This window comes from Narcine bancroftii, chromosome 3 (genome assembly GCF_036971445.1).
Source record: "Narcine bancroftii isolate sNarBan1 chromosome 3, sNarBan1.hap1, whole genome shotgun sequence".
Lineage (NCBI taxonomy): Eukaryota > Metazoa > Chordata > Chondrichthyes > Torpediniformes > Narcinidae > Narcine > Narcine bancroftii.
This window is the reverse complement of record NC_091471.1, coordinates 217539039-217557522: the sequence shown is the minus strand read 5'-3', so window position 1 is coordinate 217557522 and position 18484 is coordinate 217539039. Positions and strand designations below refer to the sequence as shown.

Below are 18484 nucleotides of genomic sequence, written 5' to 3'. Positions count from 1 at the left end.
TAAGGTCATCTATTTCTGGACTGGAATTACTGGTATTTTCTGCCTGTCCCTTTATTTGAAAGGAAGATGGTTTTAAAAAAAACCCAAAAGGGGTCAGGATGATTTATATTCAATTTCGATGAAAAAGATGTTTTAAGCATCTTACTGTTGAACATCTTCCCCCCCCCCCCCCCCCCACAAAACAGCAGGAATTAAAACAGGGATTAGTAAATTTTCTATTAGATGGCAGAAAATAATACAAGTCTTTAAACTGCCAATAGCTGCAGTCCTACCTCAGAGCAAAATAAAATATAAATCCCACAAAGAAAAATGAATGTTGTCTTGCAACAATCACATTACTCTACTATGGTGGAGGGTTTCCACACCTGCGCTGTAACTCCAGATTTCCTTGCTGAAAACTTGGGTCTCGGTGCCATAGCAAATGAGAGAGCTGAGGATTCTTGCTTTGGGTAGGATGCATAACTTGAAGGCACAAGGGCATTCCTCCCAGAAGAATGGGTATACTCTTCGTCAGCAGAAGCTGTACTGGCTTGGTTGAAAGGTGGTCCTGTTGGCACAGATGAGACACTCTTAGAAACAGGATAAGTGGCATTAACTGGTTGAAGTGGAACAGGATCAGGCTTTACAGACTGCAGAGAAGGTGGCGAGCTTGTGAGTAGAGGTGCCTTAGCATCAGGAGTGGAGGAGAAAGTGAATAAAGATGCACTAATTTGATAAGGCTGGTGCTTCATGACATCCAGAGAATTGAGAGGTTTTTTGGCAGCTTTACCTTTTGAGCCTTTATTTGACTGAGATGAAGCTGCAGATTGTACTTGTGCTTTTGCAATACCAGGAGGATAAGATGGAGAGTGGATAGGATTGTAAGCCAAAGGGGGAGGAGCTCTTATGTTAGATGAATACTTCCAAGATGCTGGCAAGGAAGGGGTAGGGGATGCTGCTCGTGCTTGTCTGGCCTTGATGGTTGATGAGTCTACTATGAATTTCTCCATTCGAGACTGCCTTCTTGCAAATAATTGTGCTCCTTTACCTTTCAAAGCTGGCATTTCATAGGCTGGACCCATACCACCAGCCGCTGCAGAATTGGCTATGGGAGTCGTGGGAGGGGTTTTCGAAGCATGTGAATGTGCTGATGTAACTGATCGGGATCTTGCCGAAGATGTAAATTGGTGAACAGCAACTTGGGGCTGGTACCATGTATTAACAGGCTGCTCTGAATGTGACTTTACTGGCATCTGATTAGCGTTTTCAGAAGGTTTGACTGAAGCTTGAACATGGACTACTTCTGCAGATGACAATGGAGGTAACACTGGGGTTGCCCCAGATGGAGGGCTCTTAACAGACGGCTTTGGTGCAACTGGAGGAGGTGTCTTCTGCTTTACAGTGGGGGTCTGCAAAAAATTTGATGCTTCTGCACCTAAACTAAGGTAATCTTCCTCAGGTCCTGACTCAAAGCCTCCACCAGGCTGATCTCTTCCTCTACGTCTGTCTGTCTTACCTTTGACCATGGAAAGCAGTTCTGGATTTGGAGCTACCTTAGGGTGGTCAATAAAAGTGAACATTGGCTTGGTGATGTTCCGCTTCCTCGCATCTTGCAGAATTCCTGTTCTTATTGCAGGCACACAGATCCTCTCATCCCTTGACGCTATTTGCTCACTTCCCGTGGGAGACCATATGCCCGGTTGAGCAGCGGTAGCCAAAGGAGGAGAAGCAACGCGGTAGATATTGTCAGCTGATGGTGTGCAGATGGAAGAATAGGTGGGCGGGGGAGGCAAATCTGCGAGAGAGCTGGCCACCTTTCCTGAGGGAGAGAAAGGAGCTGCAGCTTGGTTGGACGCACCAGGGAATGGAGTAGCTGTTCTGTTTGTCGTCCCTGTTCTATTGTCTTCAGGGGCCTTCATATTCTGAACAACCATTTTGGACCTTCCTCTGGCATTATCAATTCCTCGTAGCTTATTTCCATCAACATAATTTTCAGTGGTATGATTTTGAATTGTGACTGATGAGTTGATGAAATTGCTTTTACTGGTTTGGTAATAATTCTCCGCGTTTACAGGTTGAGCAGAGGCAGTTTCGGATGCTCCTGATCTCCTCATTTCTTCTTGCTCAGCTGTGTACTGGTCAATCCTCTGCCTCCTCTTGGCAAACAACAGGGCACCTTTGCCCTTGGTATCTGGCAACCTCTGCATGTCCTCCTCACTCTTCTCCTTCTTCTCAACTTCCACTAGACCCGTATCCCAATCAAATGTCACAACCTGGGCTGAGTTGACATCAGCACAAAAATCCTCATCCAGATCAGAATCACTGGTAGGTACCAATGTGAATTCTATGGAGTCCTCTTGATCGTCGTCAGGATCAAACTCCCCAGTGCCGTAGCTGACCAAGGTATACTTTTTCGCCCTCTGGCGACGCTTCTTAAACATCAACACCCCCTTAGAACTGGGAGTTGGGGTTGCCGTCAAGAGCAGGGCAATGCTTTTGCACTTTGACTTGGCTTCCTTCACCTGTTTTTCTGACAGGCTTTCACTCCGACGAATTTCTGTTGGAAACACATCAAACACAAGCTCTCAAAATTGCACAAAGCATATGTCAATCAAAGATATCTGGATTGAAATAATTTGAAAATGAATATTAATTTCTACATGATTGACTGAATTGTCCAATAAACCAACACTAGTATTTAGCGATCAACATGAATATCACCTGGAATTTTTGTTTTAAAAGCTACTCTATAATTTAAATACTAATCTGCTTATAAGATTTTATAGAAATGTGAAGTGTTAACTGTGCATTTCAAAAGGAAATATTGTTCTTTGAGTAAATTTCCCACCAAACTTATATTATATCATTTAAATATCTTTGAATTACTATTATGCCACACTATATCAGAGATTTAAAAGGAAAACTATACTCTTGAATAGCCCAGAGAATGCCTTTTAATTATACATATACTCGGAATTGTGGCATAATGTGGAATATTAGAGATCAATGATACATTAAACTCCTTTAACCTACAAGTAGATTTGCATTGCATCAATTTATATTACGCTTTAAATTCTATGTTTTAAATATAGATGTTAGGTATTAAAAATAGCCTGCATGTATGCAGTTCCTTTGAAAGAGCAAGTGGCTTATACATCAGAGAAAGAATTTACAGCGTTTTGCTTTATGATTCCTAGTTATGACTATTGTTCAGTGTTCTATTTATTAATTGAATTTTCTCAAAACAACACTTGCTTTCAATGTTTATCTCTTGCAGCTATTTGAGATTATCCCATTTTAAAATGTGTTGGAAACCACATTTGTACAGTGGAATAAAACTAGACATTTATAGAACTTGGGCAATCACTTCAAAAGGCAACATTCAGTTTCTATTTGTTCATAAGACTTGGGTGGATTCAATTAAAGGGCCGAGGATCGCAACTAATCTAGGGAATGTCCAATAAATGAACAGAAAAAAGCTTGTGTAAGAAATTAAATGTATCAAACTACTGCATTTAAGCAATAGAACACAAACATTGCGCCAGATCGTGTACAAGAATGAGCTGAGAGTTATTCCAAATCCCCAGGCAAACAGTTAAAGGAGCCATGCTTTAATTTATCAGGTTGATATCTGTGTCCACAAAAATATCTACATTGTTTATCTGACCCATTCACTAAAATGAGTGACTACATTTTAACAAATAAAACTATTGTTAATGCATATCACCTGCCAACAATATGAATTATAAATTAGGGCCAAGAGCTCTTATTTTTCTATTCAATAAGTAATACTGAAATCATCACTTAATGATCATTAGAATGAGCCAAAATCAAACGACGTAATAAAAAAAAAAGATCTTAATATCCTTACAGCATTGAAGGTTAACCTCCAGGATACAAGACGGGCAAAAATCTGTGCTCTCTTTTCACTGGAGCAAAGATTTGCTTTTTCAAGGGATCAGATAACTCCCTTGATTGCAACTGCTTGTGTCTGTCAAACTCATTTCTGCAAACATCATCAGTCTGCAGCTTGGACATGTTGCTATTTAATGCCACAAGTAACACATTAATACAATTTCTTCTCCAATCTTATTATGAGATCAACAGCACAAAATTACTTGTGCGTAATTTTACCAAAGCAATTGCACTCACTGGCTTGCCTTGCACGGTGTTTGTGGGTTCTTGCCAAATCCTTTCCAAAGTGCGACCCTTCTGATCCGTGCTCTGTCCCCTCTGATGAAATTCCAATGGCGAGTAGAGGCGTGCTGTGGGGTTTTGACCGTCTCTCTTCAACCAGGGAGTCAGCACAGGCACTGCCAACTTCAGACGTGGAAGCCTCCCTTCCACTGTGCTCTTTGTCAGAGGAATCCAGAAACAGCTCCACCCTGGACTGATAGGAATCCCCTTGCTGCTCACTATCAGCTAGCTTGACCTTTTTATCAGTCTTGCTCTGGAGTGGCATAGTAGCAGAGGTCATCAGAGCTGCTGCATTTCCATCTCTCTCTGGCGCTGCAAATTCAGTATTCTTGATGCTCTTTTCCAGCATGATTTGATCCATGGTTGAAGAATTGATTTTATCCACCCCGGTGATTGTGACAGAAGCTGTCTCCGGGCCCCTCTGAGTAAGGGACAATTGGAATTCCACCATGGCTGGATGCTGGGCTCCTGTCTGCTCTGTCTGGCTGGTGTCTTTCAGCAGTAATTCTCCAGAGCCGGTGCATTCTTTCAGAAAAAATCTCGGGCTACTCTTTTTTGCTTTTTCTTCTTTCTTCCCTGAAATGTCTGTGTCACTTTCTGTCTCTCCATAATAAGCCTCGTCCTGAGACTCTGAGATGTAAAGTTCAAAGGGAAGGCCCTGCTTGCACGATGCTTTACTGTTAGTGATTTGTAGTGTTGTTTCTACAGTTTTTCTGTTTCTCGTTTCTTCATTTACCATAACTGGCTGATCAGCTTGCTCAACGATGGATCTAAAGGTATTAAAAAAATACAATACCAAACATAAAAGCCTATCTAAGTCACTTTATTCTTTACCAGTATTTATTACAACTTCACCTTCGTTCACATTCGATAAGCAGCGACATTGTAGCAGCGAGAAACATTGGGATAGATTTGCAACTTGAATTAAATGAAACCTAAGTGGTTTCTAAAATGCACAGTTGAGATGGAATTGCAGTGTGATCTGACAGCAAGTTGCAAATATACCCTGCTACTAATTAAGGATTTATTGTTAATTTCCGATACCAATGATGTTAAATGTGCTGATCTACGAGCTGCTGAGGTTTTTCCTGCATCATCCGCAGACTCTCAAATCCTTTGTGATTAAAGGCCAAAGTGTTTGCAATAAAATGTACAGACAACGTGTGTTGTTTTGGGTCAGAAAGAATCGTGCAATTGTAAATGATGGTATTTCGACCAGTGACACAGAAATTAAGAGTACTAAATCAGCAGTAGTCTGTACAAACTATCAAGTAACAGCCTCCAATCTAATTACCTAAATATACATTGAAGATATAGAAACCAAGGGGCTAAAACTGCAGCAGGGAAGTGCTGGTGAGTCAGACATTCAGAATGATGAAAGGCTCTGGAAGTCGTCATTCAGATTTACAGCCATTTTTATCAGCCCAGCTGAAATGAATTAAACTTTCAAGAAAATGAAAGCAATCATGTCAGTTATATTGCATACATTATATTAAAAGGCCAGATCCATGGTGATTTAATGTTGGTAGGCATTTTGAGACAGACTCTCAACATCAAACTCAATCAGAGACTCATTTAAGGACTCTTTCTTTGCACCATATTTTATACTGAATATTTATTTTTTTTCTGTATTGCACAGTCAATTCATTTACATTTCTTTTTGTTTGCATTTCTCGCTTTTGCAAGCATACCTTGAGTCCAGTTTTTATCATTGCTGATGAGTGGAAGTTCTGCCTGGCCCCCAGGAAAAAAAGAATAAATCTGAACTATGAATTTTCACTGATCCCCTCTATCTTTATAAGCACCAAATCTCAATCCTTTCTAAATTTTGTAACATCGGTGCCTGTGTGTTCTTTCACCTCAGCCTCATTTTCTTTTAGTCACGTCCCATTTACTGCCACTTGACCTCTATCTAAGAACGTGGAATGATCAGCTATATTCCACTGCTATAAATGCAACATTGTGAAGGACTGCCAGGAACGATAATCTAGATTAGATAAACTGAATTACATCATTCCTTCCTTGTCCAAGACAGGCTGTAATGTTTTGGATCAACTTGGTTTCCCATCTAATAGCCTGGATGTATAATAAGTTGACATAATAGAGCGATAGGCAACCCTGCTGGAGAAGCTCAGCAGGTCACGCAGCATCCGCAGGAAGTAAAGGAGAACTAGCATTTCAGGCCTGGGCTCTTTGTCGGGTATAAATAAAAACACACAGGTGCCTGAATGAAAAAGTGAGAGGAGGTGGGAGAAGTGGAAGGCAGGGACAAGTGTACAGGCTAACAGGTCAGAGGTCATAGGTGGATACAGGTTGGAGGATAGAAAAGAAAAATGGTTTAAACCCTTCTGCTCTATTTCTCTTTCTCTTTCCCAGTCCCTCTGTCTCCTTTCCTCGAGCTCCCCATCCCTTTCCCTTTCTTATGTCAAAGAGCTATGCATGTCCCTCTCCCCTTTCAGCTCAGCTTTTATTTCCACTAATCTCCCATCTGCATCCACCTCTTACCTGTTAGTCTGTGCTCCTCTCCCTGCTCCTTCCTCCCTCCTCTCCTCACCTCTTACACCACTCCTCCCTTTACCACATCTTTTTATTCAGGCACCAGGCTGTTTTTGCTTATACCTGATAATGGCCCCAGGCCCGAAATGTTGGTGACCCTTTACTTCCTGCGGTGGCTGTGTGACCCGCTGAGTTTCTCCAGCACATTTGTGTACTGCACTTGACCCCAGCAATCTGCAGACTTTCTTCTTTGAGTTACAGACTGGGATATTCTATTTGGAAATATAGATCTTAACTCCATCTACTGCTTGTTGTTTAATGTGTTTGTACAATGAGTGGAATCTAAAATGAGGTTAGATTGTGACGGACAATGAGGACTTAATGAGCTGAAGGACCTGTTTCTGTCCTATAAAACAGTGTTAATCCATAAACAGTCTTTCCAATGTAACACTGTGGAGTAAGACAGTTATTTTCCTTCAAGAATGTACATCATAATTGTAGAGATATATTTTCTCCTTGTACATTATTCCCTACCTGTGTGCTGTTGTATGTATGAGGCTGGCCCGCCAACTAGTGACTCAACTCCTATGTCTCCTACCCTTATGACCTGGCCATAAAGGTCGACCTTCCTCCCCCCTTCTGCATTCCTGTACCTGGATCCGGGCCAGCCAAGGTTTCGTGTTTATTAAAGCCTATCATTCCCCTGCTCTCGACTTTGCGGTTATTGATAGAGCCTATCAATAATGTTAATGAAAATTCCAAGATAGAGTAACGGCTGCTCATGGGTCAGTGACATGACTCACGTCAAGTTCCTTTTGCTGTTTCCTGTACTTTAATGTCCAGTTGGGGTATTGCAAGATCTGAATAACAAAAGTGCAAACAAATATGCATACGTTGATTTTTAGCACAAGTAGCTCTACCTTTTAATGAGAATTTGCAGCGTACCACTGGTCCCATCGATCAGTTGCATGGCTTCCGAATGGGTTAACTCTGAACAAGACTTGCTGTTGATTGAAATTAGTTCGTCTCCTTCACACAGTCCAGATTTGCAGGCTTTACTCTTTTTCCTCACCTGAAGACAGGACCGATACACAGAAAAGCATACAATTTTAACGTTGTCTTGGAATCAATGTGCTGACCACTCATTCATTTGCACTTGATGTGATTGTAATTAATTTTGTAATTGCCATCGACATGTAAATCTTTATAATGGGGCATCAATAAATCATAGATTTTAAGGACCATGAGTTCATATAGCACTGCACAAACTGTGAGGTTTAATCCTTAAGAAGTTCTGCAAAAGTCTTCATCGAATAACACCCCACGTTTCTATCATTTTGTAGCTGTTCCAACAAACGTCTGGTCGGTGACAAAGAAATTCTCTTTCTTTGTGTCCAAGTCGAATTAAACTCATTGAGACATTGAACACAGACCTTTCAACACATCAGCAAGATGCTATTTATACTAATCCCATTTTTCAGCACTCTTTCTGTCATCTTCTGTTGGTAATGGCCATTATTATACACTTCACCTTGGACTTTTTGTGTTACAACACAAAATAATGCAATGATACCTATCAGTCACATGGAAAATATGTTGAATTTGCTTAACCTTATTAATTTTTACCTGATACCAGGAAAGAAAGAACATAATAAGGTAAAAATCAAAAATAAGAAAGAAATTTGGCAGAATCTTCCACTGGAACTCTTATTTTTGCATCTCCTACATCAACAGCTGATGAATGGGATGTCCAAAAATCATGAAATTTCCACTCCTTCGGCATTTATGTCGAGCACAGAAATGGGAAGAACACCCCCCATGAGAAGGTGAAGCAGAGGAGATCACCTTGCAGGACGGTAACAACAGCTGCAGACCCGCGAGTGGCTCAACAGCTGATGGACCCACAATATCTGAAGGTAATCAATGATGAGGTCGGGAATTCACGGAACTGGGATTTGAGAGTGTGCTGAGGGCATGAAGTGCCCCAAAGGGCCTTGGCTACTGAAAGCTTCGTGATTGTGTCAGAAGTTTGCATCTGGGGTTGCTGATGGATCAAACAAGAGTCTCTATGACTGCAGAGGCAGCGGAGCACTGGAAGTGAATCCACGGATGGTCAGTGACCCTGAAGGAACTTTCTGTTGCTTCTCTTTCATTTATTGTAAGGGGCATTGGTCAACGCTGAAGATGACACTTTGATTGCCTTAGGGCGACACGGATAATGTAGTGGTTAGAGGGCGGCATGGTTAGTGTCGTGGTTAGGGGTCACAGTTAGTATAGTGGTTAAGGGGTATGGTTACTGTATGGTTAGGGGGCAGGATGGTTATTGTACTGGTTAGGGGTCACGGTTAGAGTTGTGGTTAGAGGACACAGTTAGTGCAGTGGTTAGTGGGTACAGTTAGTGTAGCGGTGAAGGGATACAGTTAGTGTAGTAGATAGGAGACATGATTAGTGTAGTGGTTAGGGTGTATAGTTAGTGTAGTGGTTGGGGATACGGTTAGTGTAGTGGAGCATGGCTAGTATAGTAGTTTGGGGGTACGGTTAGTGTCGTGGTTATGGGGTTTGGTTAGTGTAGTGGTCAGGAGGCACAGTTAACTTAGTGATTAGTTCTTTACAGTGGCAACAACTTCTTTTCAAATCGAGCGCTATTTGTTCTTATGTTCTCCCTGTGACTTTGCTTGTTCCCACTCTCATAATGCATTTGGGTCTTTATGCGGCAGGGATCGAGGGCCAGGAGGTTCTGTTACCGTGGTATACGTTTAAATTTAAAATAGAAAAAAATTGCCACATGGTTGAAAGAAGAACAGATTTGGAACTGATTTGGCCCTGATTTGGAACTAAGCCACTGTGATGTGAGAGCAAGGAGAGAGTGAGGAAATGCAACGCAGCAAAGCTGCATCCACTTCAGACCAGGTTCGTATAATACTCCTTGCCTGCTCTTACAGTTACCTTCCATGCAGCACATTATTAAGTATGGCTCTAGTCCTGTTCTCATGAAACCACTGTTCCTACCCATCTCTGCATTCCTTGTTAATACTATTGTTTCCCCAGTAAATTGAATTAAAAATTCTTATTCAATAAATATAAATGCTTCCATTTTAATACTTCATGCACTTGCTGCAGCTTCCTCTTTAGAACAATCCAGAACAAACCCCTTTGGCACACAATGTCTGTACCAAATTAAATTAAATCTCTTCTACTTGCACATGAAATAGATCCCTCTATTTCTAACCAAGAACATTCTATCCTCTTAAATGCTAGAATTGTATCTGCTTCCATTCACTATGTAAATTTTTAAATTTTAAATTGAGACATTGCGATGTTTCTTTTATTTGTAATGAAGATACTTGGCACAGATTGGATATTGAATGTTTTAAAGACCTTTTTATTGACTACAATTTTACATCTTTTGAACAATTGGTTGTATAATTTAACTGATCTAACGCTTATTTTTTTTAGATATTTACAAATTAGACTCTTTGTTCGATCTCAGATCCCTGATTTTCCTGGAATTCCCAAGGTGAATATTCTGATACATTCTTTGAACTACAACTTGTGACAAATTGTCTGATTTAAGTCAGGCCTCATTAATTAAAATCAAGAATGCTTGAGAGCAGGATTTGAACCTTTCACTCTCCAATGAGGTTTGGAATTCTGTTTTTAAACGGATTAACATTACATTCCTTTGTGCTCAATATTGTCTGCTACAATTTAAAGTGCTTTACAGAGCACATATGTCTAAACTAAAATTGTCTAATTTTTCTTCGGATATAAATCCATGACGTGATAAATGTAAAACAGGTCTTACTTCCTTAATTCATATGTTTTGGACCTGCCTTAGCTTAGAAAAAAATTGGAAGGAGATTTTTCAAACATTATCAGCGGTTTTAAATTTAAAATTGGAACCTAGCCCTTTAATTCCTCTTTTTTGGAACATTCCGAGAAAGTGAAGTGTACTAACTTCAATTCAATTCCATATTTTATCTTTAATTTCATTAATGGCCTGATGAGCAATTTTGATTAAATGGAAAGGTAATACACCACCTACACATGCACAATAGATAAGGGATATTATGTCTTGTTTAAATTTGAAAAAATTAAATATGTGGTTAATAACTCAAATATTCAATTTTAAATGATATAGGGTTTGTTCTTGGACTGCTACCATCATCTTAAAATTTAGTGTTAAACTGGAATCTTGGCATTGTGTGGTTCCTCTCTAAGACTGGGCCACCTGGATTTATTAATGTTAATCTTCAACCTTGTTTAGCAAAAGGGGTTTTGAATTTTTTTTTCTTTTTTGTTCTTTATTTGTTCAGTACCATTTTAATGTCTTGAGTGTGCTTTGGATCATTATTCTATTTTGTTCTGATCTTGTGGCACACTTCATTATTATAGAGTTCAATCTTGTTATTGTAAAATATCAATAAACATATTTTAAAGGTAAATTAAGACATTGTGATGTTTCTTTTATTGTATTAAAAAAACTTGGGTTCCTACCATTATACTAGTCTGAATTCAATTTGTTTTCCTGAAATTTTTATTTATCACTTGTATCAATACCAAGCAATTATTCAATTATGTATGGATAATACATTGTTCAATACAAGATGATACAAAAATTATATTTTTCCCCAAAAGAAAAAAGAAAAGACCTGGACTATATATTAATCACTAATCATATTCTCTTAATATAACTATTGTATCTCCTGATTATTGTGATGTGAATGGGTTTTTATGAACAAATCCCATATATGGTTCCAAAATCTTATAAAAATTCCCAATCAGATTCCTTACATCATAAGTATTTTTTTCTAATGGTATACAGTTTTGTATTTCAATGTTTCATCTGTCCATCATTATAAAATTTTCTGCTTTCCACATCACTGTAACACATTTTTTGCTACCTCTGTTGCTATATTAAGAATTTTTTTGATATTTATCCAACTTCAATTTCAAAACTTCATATATATTACCAAGTAAAAATATTCTCGGATCCTGTTGTATTTTTATCTTCATAATTTGTCCTAATAATGTACTTAAATCTTTCCAAAACTTTTCCAAAGTTTAAGACTGTTCCGACAGTCTTAAACTCGCACCTAATTTCCCTTTTAGATATATCTGAAGTTGATGTATGAAAAAATGTTATTATTTGGTATTTCATATTTCTCTTTCATTTGTTCTAAAATGTAAAATTTTTGTATTAATTGTTCTTTCATTGCAGCCGCTTCAGTTTATACCTTCTTCATTTGTCCCTTAATGCTTTGAATTTCAAATTCATTTCCTTTAATTTCTTCATCCATAACTTTAAATCTTTTGTCCACCTGCTGCATCATTTTTTCCACTTTCCTTGTAAAACTCTTATTTTCAGCTATATTCTCTCCACATTCAAATGTGTGTAGCACATAATGCAGTTGAAGATATCTCCAAAATTGCAACCTAAAGATATCATACTGTTGGATTCATTGATCAAAAGATTTCAAGCTCTCACCATTATAAAGGTCTCCCAATTTAATGATAAATTTCCCTTGCCATTCCCTCCAGAGATACACAACTTCGGATTCATCCAAATATTCGAGTTTTCATTCTAATATGAATTAAATTTAAATAATCTGGCTAACTTATTCCAGTACAAGTGATATAGTTGGGTGAGATCTTGTCTCATAAGGTAACTTAATGGAGGGATATGAGGAAGAGCAGAACACTCGATATGATACCAAAGAGGTGCTCTCTCCAGAGGGAGAGACCAATGTGTTAAACGCTTGAGAGTAAAAGTATAATAATAATACATTAACTTTGACAAGCCTACTCCTCCTCCCCACCCTTTTCAACTGGCAATTGTAATAAAAGCCTTAATTATTTTATCATATGCTAATGGAATTTGCACTGGTAATGATTGGAACAGCTAATTAACCTTTGGAATATTATTCATCTTTAAGGCATTTACTTTTCCCATCATTGATAAGTACAATGATGACCATCTATCTACATTGCATGAAATTTTCTGCAATAATGGTTCAAAATTTACCTTCACTAAATCCTCCAGTTGAGGGGAAAAATTAAGGTCTAAATATTGTATACCCTTTGGGCAAAGAAATTGGACAGGATAAAAAAGCAGATGCAGGGCAATATGCAATCAAAGGTAATGCTTCTGATTTTGTCCAATTAACCTTATACATTGAGAATCTAGAATAAGACTTAATAATATTCAAAAGACATGGCACTGACTGACCAGGGTCCAACACAAGTAATGAAATATCATCGCATAAAGCATCAGTCTATGAACCTGTCCTCCCACAGATATCCCCACAAAGTTGTCATTCTATCTAATAGCTGCTGTCAGGGGCTCCAAAGATAGACAGAACAAGATTGGGGAAAGTGGGAATTCCTTCTAAGTGAAAAATAAGGTGAAATTAGTTTAAACCACTGCCTCAGGGTTATTATATAACAATCTATTCCATTTTAAAAAAGATGGATCCAAATCCAAAAAAACTGAAGAAGCTTAAACAAATATCCCCATTCCATCCAATCACTTCCTTTTTTAGCATCGAGTGAAATGGCTGCTGTAGGTAATTGTTTATTAAGCCACTGACCACATAATATTCACATGACACCTGATATTATCAGATGAGTGCGGCCCCTAATAAATCCAACCTGTTCATTATGTATCAAGTAAGTTATTACTGTATCTAAACAGTTTGTAAGAATCTTTGATAAGATTTTCACATCTTTTGGAATTAGGGAAATTGGTCTATAATATTTCCATTCAAATGGATCTTTACCCTCTTTTAAAATCAATGAAATTTAGCACTTGTGATAAAGTAGGGGGTAAATTATCCCGCTCTATAGACTCATATTACATATTCAACAGCTAACTCCTCCGCAAAGCATTTAAAAAATTATCCAGTAAATCCAACTGGACCTGCAGCTTTCCCAATAGGTAACATTTTAATCACTGATATAAGTTCTTCCAATGTTATACCAGAATCAAGGTATTGTTGTTGTTCTTTCATCAAATTAGGTAACCTAATGCAGTGGTTCTCAACCTTTTTCTTTCCACTCACATACCACTTTAACTATTCCCTATGCCATAGGTGCTCTGTGATTAGTAAGAGATTGCTTGAGGTGGTATGTGGGTGGAAAGAAAAAGGTTGAAAATCACTGTTGTTATCATACCTAATTGACTCATTATGTGCACAGTTTCATAACTCCAAAGGAAATGAAACCAATTACAATATTTCTCAAGCAAAATATTTCAGTAACAATTGGGTCTAGAGCAGTGATTCTCATCCTTCCCACTCAATCCCACCTTAAACAATCTCTTACTAATCACAGAGCACCAATAGCATAGGGAATAGTTAAAGTGGTATGTGAGTGGAAAGAAAAAGGTTGAGAACCACTGCACTAATGACCTCAGAAAACTATCAATTTCATCCTCACTAGAGTTGGAGGTGGACATATATAAGTCCTTATAAAACTCTTGAACTGCATCATTAATATCTTTAGGTTTCATCAAAATATCACCGGTTGCAAATCTAATAGCTGGGATGATAGATATTGATTCTCTCTTTTTTATAGATCTTGCCAGAAGCTTGCCAGCATTTTCCTCCAATTCATATTGTCTTTGTCTTGCCCTAAAAAGCCAAGCTTCTACTTTCTGGGATAAAATTAGACTGCATTGATATTTCATCTGTGTTAATTATCTCGTCTTTGGATGACATTTGCTGATTCAATTTGTAGTTTTCTGATTATCACTGTTTTTTTAATATGAGAAGTATGTTGAATAGTATATCCCCTCAGAACTGCTTTTAGGACTTCCTGATGAATCTCTGCCGAAGAGGCCATGAGTGTATTTAACTCTAAAAACTCTTTGATTTATTGTCTCATAACTTTCCTAAAATTTGAGTCTATAAACAAGGATGAATTAAATCTCCATTCTCCATCTATGTGATTGTATTCTCTTATACTGAGGTATTGTCTCTCGACAAGCCTAAGCATGATCAGATATTATATTACCAATTGCATATTGAAACACCAACTGAGTAAGTGACTTAAATATAAGAAATAAATCAGTCCTTGTATATCTTTTATGAACGGCATAAAAAAAGTGAGTCCCTCTCACTGGGATTCATAAAGCGTCAAACATCTGCAACCCTGAGGACCTTACACATTTTTTGTACCATCACAGTGGGTTTAAGGTTCTGGATAATATCATACTATGGTCAATAATTGGATCCATTACCAAATTAAAATCTCCAATAATATATTTATTTTAATTTATGTAATTTTATAGCAATATTTGCATTGTAATGCTGCCACAAAACAACAAATTTCATGATGCGTCCACAATGATAAATTTTTATTCTGATAAGATATGACCTGCTTCACACAATGTCACGCTGATAAATCTGAGCTTTTCCAAAAGACTGAGCCCCACTTACCCTTTGATCTCAAAATGCTGAGCACTTTAGCATTCCTCACACTACTTTCACTGTCCACCCTGCCCTTCTTCATGGTTAATACCAATACAAAGTACCTGCTAGGTTCCTTGCTCAAGTCCTTTCAATTTTAAATTTAAATTGTTTTAAATTTATATTTAGACATATAGCATGGTTACAGGCCATTTTGGTCAACAAGTCCATTACGCCAACTGTGCCACCCTCTGTCTCCAAGCATAGATTCCCTCCTTTATCCTTGAGTGATCCTACCCACTCCTGGTTATCATCTTGTCTATAATGTAAGTGTAAAGGCCTTGAGGTTTTTAAAAAAAATTCTATGCACCTCTTTTGTCCTTCCTAATCCCCAGCCTAAACTTTTTCCTAGCTTTTTATTATTGTTTTGTCCTATTTTAGATTCCTAGACCTTGCATATGTTTTCCTTTTTGACAAAGTTCACAGCCATCCTCATCACTCAAGGTTCCCTCACCTTGCCTTCTCTGTCCTTCCTCTCTTATCGAGATCAAGTTCAAGTTCATTTTCATCTGACTGCACATATACAACCAGACAAATCAGCTTTTCTCCCGACCACACGTTCACACACAATACATAATAATTACAAATACACATCAGGGTGCAATTTAAATTAAATATATATAAATATTCTGGGATAATTTATACAGTTACTGGAGACTGTTCATCAATCTCACAGCCTGCGGGAAGAAGCTATTGTAGTGTGCGTCGAAAGAACCAAAGACTTGTTGATCCAAACCAATGCTTTTATTAACTAAAAGACTGGAGCATATCACAAGTAGGTCGACCAGTCCAGAATGACTTGGTCTGGCTAGGATCAATCCTTTAAGATCTGCTAGTAGGTGTGTCTACACTCTCAGCCAATCACAGTCATCCTACACTATCATCTGTACATATGTACATATACACATTGGTGATAGAATCTGTACTATCACAGCTATTTCCCAGCCTAGCAGTCCTGATTTTGATACTCCTTGACATAGTGTGTCCAAGATACTGTGCGCTGAATGGAAAGGGTCTTCTTTCATTCTTTGAGCCCACTTAAGCAACGCTCCTGATAACTGTTGTCAATAGGGGAAAAGGAGATGCCAGTGATCTTCTTGGCCATTTTGATAATGCTCTGCAACATGCCAGTCTTCAACTCTGAGCAGTTGGACCTTGTATACTCACACATATCAGATGTGGACTTACCCAACATCAGCTGCTACCAATTAACATCTAGCTCCTGTCTAATAATGACTTCCTCAATTTAATATTTTCTCATAACATTCAGGTTTATCCTTACTTATAACTATCTTAAAGCTATTCCCAAAATACTCTCCCAATGGAAGCCCAGGATTTTGACCAGGTTCAATTTCCAATACAAGGTCCAGTTTGATCCTTCCTCCTCCGATTGGCTGCCCATGAATTGTTCCAAGAAACTCACTTGGATGCACTGAAGAAACTCTGCTCTATCCAAGGGTTTCAGTCGATACTAGAAAAGTTAACATCAACCAATATGATACAAATAAAGAATATGTCTACTACATATTGGTTCCTCTGTCCTCTGGTGACAGTTGGGAGGTTTATAGTATAACAACACCCAGTGATTGTGTCTTTCTCATTTCTTAACTCTACCCATATTACCTCAGTGGATGAGCACTGCAGTGCATCCTGTCTGAGTGCAGATGTGACATTTTCCCTGAGCAGTAATGCAACCCTTCTCTATATCCTCCTTCTCTATCAAGTCTAAAACATAGAAACCTAGGGTGCCAATTCTCTCCAATGGGCCCAAGATGGCAGCACCTCTGCTTGGCAGCGACCACAAGAGTTTGAAGACCCCTGAGAGCAGCAGTCAGGCACAGGGCACTAGATATGGGGACAACACCCACCTCATTGAGAAGGAGAAGCACAGGAGACAACACGCTGGATGGTTGCCATGGCAGCGGAGCAGTGATGGGCTCAGTGGCTGAGTGAAGCGCAGTGGGTGACTTGCAGTTGGGGACCTGCATGGGCTGCTGGAGAATAGTTCATAGAAACCAGGTATCAGACCCTGGATCCATGAGGTGCTGTGGCCAAGGGCTCCCAAATGGTTTCAAGCGCTGAAACTCATGGCATTATTATCACAAATCCAAATTACTCCCTTGCATACTTCTTCTGGCACCTGCTCTCTCTCATACCATAACAGGAAATCCAATATTGCACTCATGCATTGTACAGTTAGGCCTCTATATATTGATTTAGGAAATGTTCCTGAAATCATTTGACAAACTCAAACGCATCCAGCCTTTTTACAGTATGGGAATTCCAGTCACTGTGTGTAAAGTTAAAATCTCCTACAATCACAACCTGATATATCTTTCAATTATCTACTATCTCTACAAATTTGCATCTCCAACTCTTACTGACTATCGAATGGCTTACAATACAACCCCATGAGTGTGGTCATCCCTTACTCATTCCTCATTTCCACCCATAAAGCCTCAGCCTGTCCTCTCTGAGCAGAGCTATGATATTTTCCCTGACGAGCAATGACACCCCTTCCCCTTTCATTCGACCCCCCCATCACATCTAAAACAATGGAAACCCAGAAAAAAATCATTAAACTGTCAGTCCTGCCCCCTCCTGCAACCAAGTCTCACTAATTGCCACGACGTCTTAATTCAGCGTATTGATCCACACTCTAAGCTCGTCAGCCTTTCCTACAATATTCCTTCCTTTGAAATAGAAGCAACTCAGAACATTATTCCCACACGCACAGCCTATTGATTCATATATCTTTGTCTGCAGGCTTAACATCATCTTTTTTACCCCAACCACTGCTTCATCTGCTCTGGCACACTAGTTCCTACCACCCTGCCACTCTAAACCTCCCAGAGCAGCATGGGCAAACTTTCCTGCAAGGAGATTATTCCCCCCTCACGTTCGGCTGCAAACCCTTCTGCAAGTGCAAGTCCCAAATTCCCTAAAAGAGAAGGTAATGATCCAAGAAAGTAGTACTTGCTGTTTCTAGTTGTTTATGTACCTGAACCTCCAGACCCTTCTTCCTAATAATGAAAAGATTACCTCCACAATCTATTCTACATTGAAAGCAATTTTATAACTGCACATTCATTCCTTAAGATTATAAGGACTGCATGTGTTTTGTCATTGTCTTCCTCTGTATTAACAATATCCCCACGTTCAAGATTCCTTTATTGTCATGTAATAGAACAGAACGTAATATTACACAAAATTGTCTTCTGCCTGACATAAGGCAGGCAGAGTCATCATTCGTGATGCCTGGGGCCCCTTATAGTAAGAGGGAAAGAGAAGCAAAAGAGAATCCCTTCAGAGACACTGAGTGTCTGAGGATTTACCTCCAGCCC

General features: G+C 38.9%; 1 protein-coding gene across 1 annotated transcript in view; it reads right to left on the bottom strand.

Moving 5' to 3' along the window:
- LOC138758116 (synaptopodin-2-like) overlaps window positions 1–18484 on the bottom strand; it is a 143385-nt gene that overhangs the window by 54437 nt on the left and 70464 nt on the right. Inside the window, exons 2-4 of the mRNA XM_069926599.1 lie at window positions 7593–7744; window positions 4132–4946; window positions 366–2536 (exon numbers count right to left, since the gene is read on the bottom strand). Of these exons, the coding sequence (XP_069782700.1) occupies window positions 366–2536; window positions 4132–4946; window positions 7593–7744 (3138 nt within the window). The remainder of the gene's footprint in view (window positions 1–365; window positions 2537–4131; window positions 4947–7592; window positions 7745–18484) is intronic.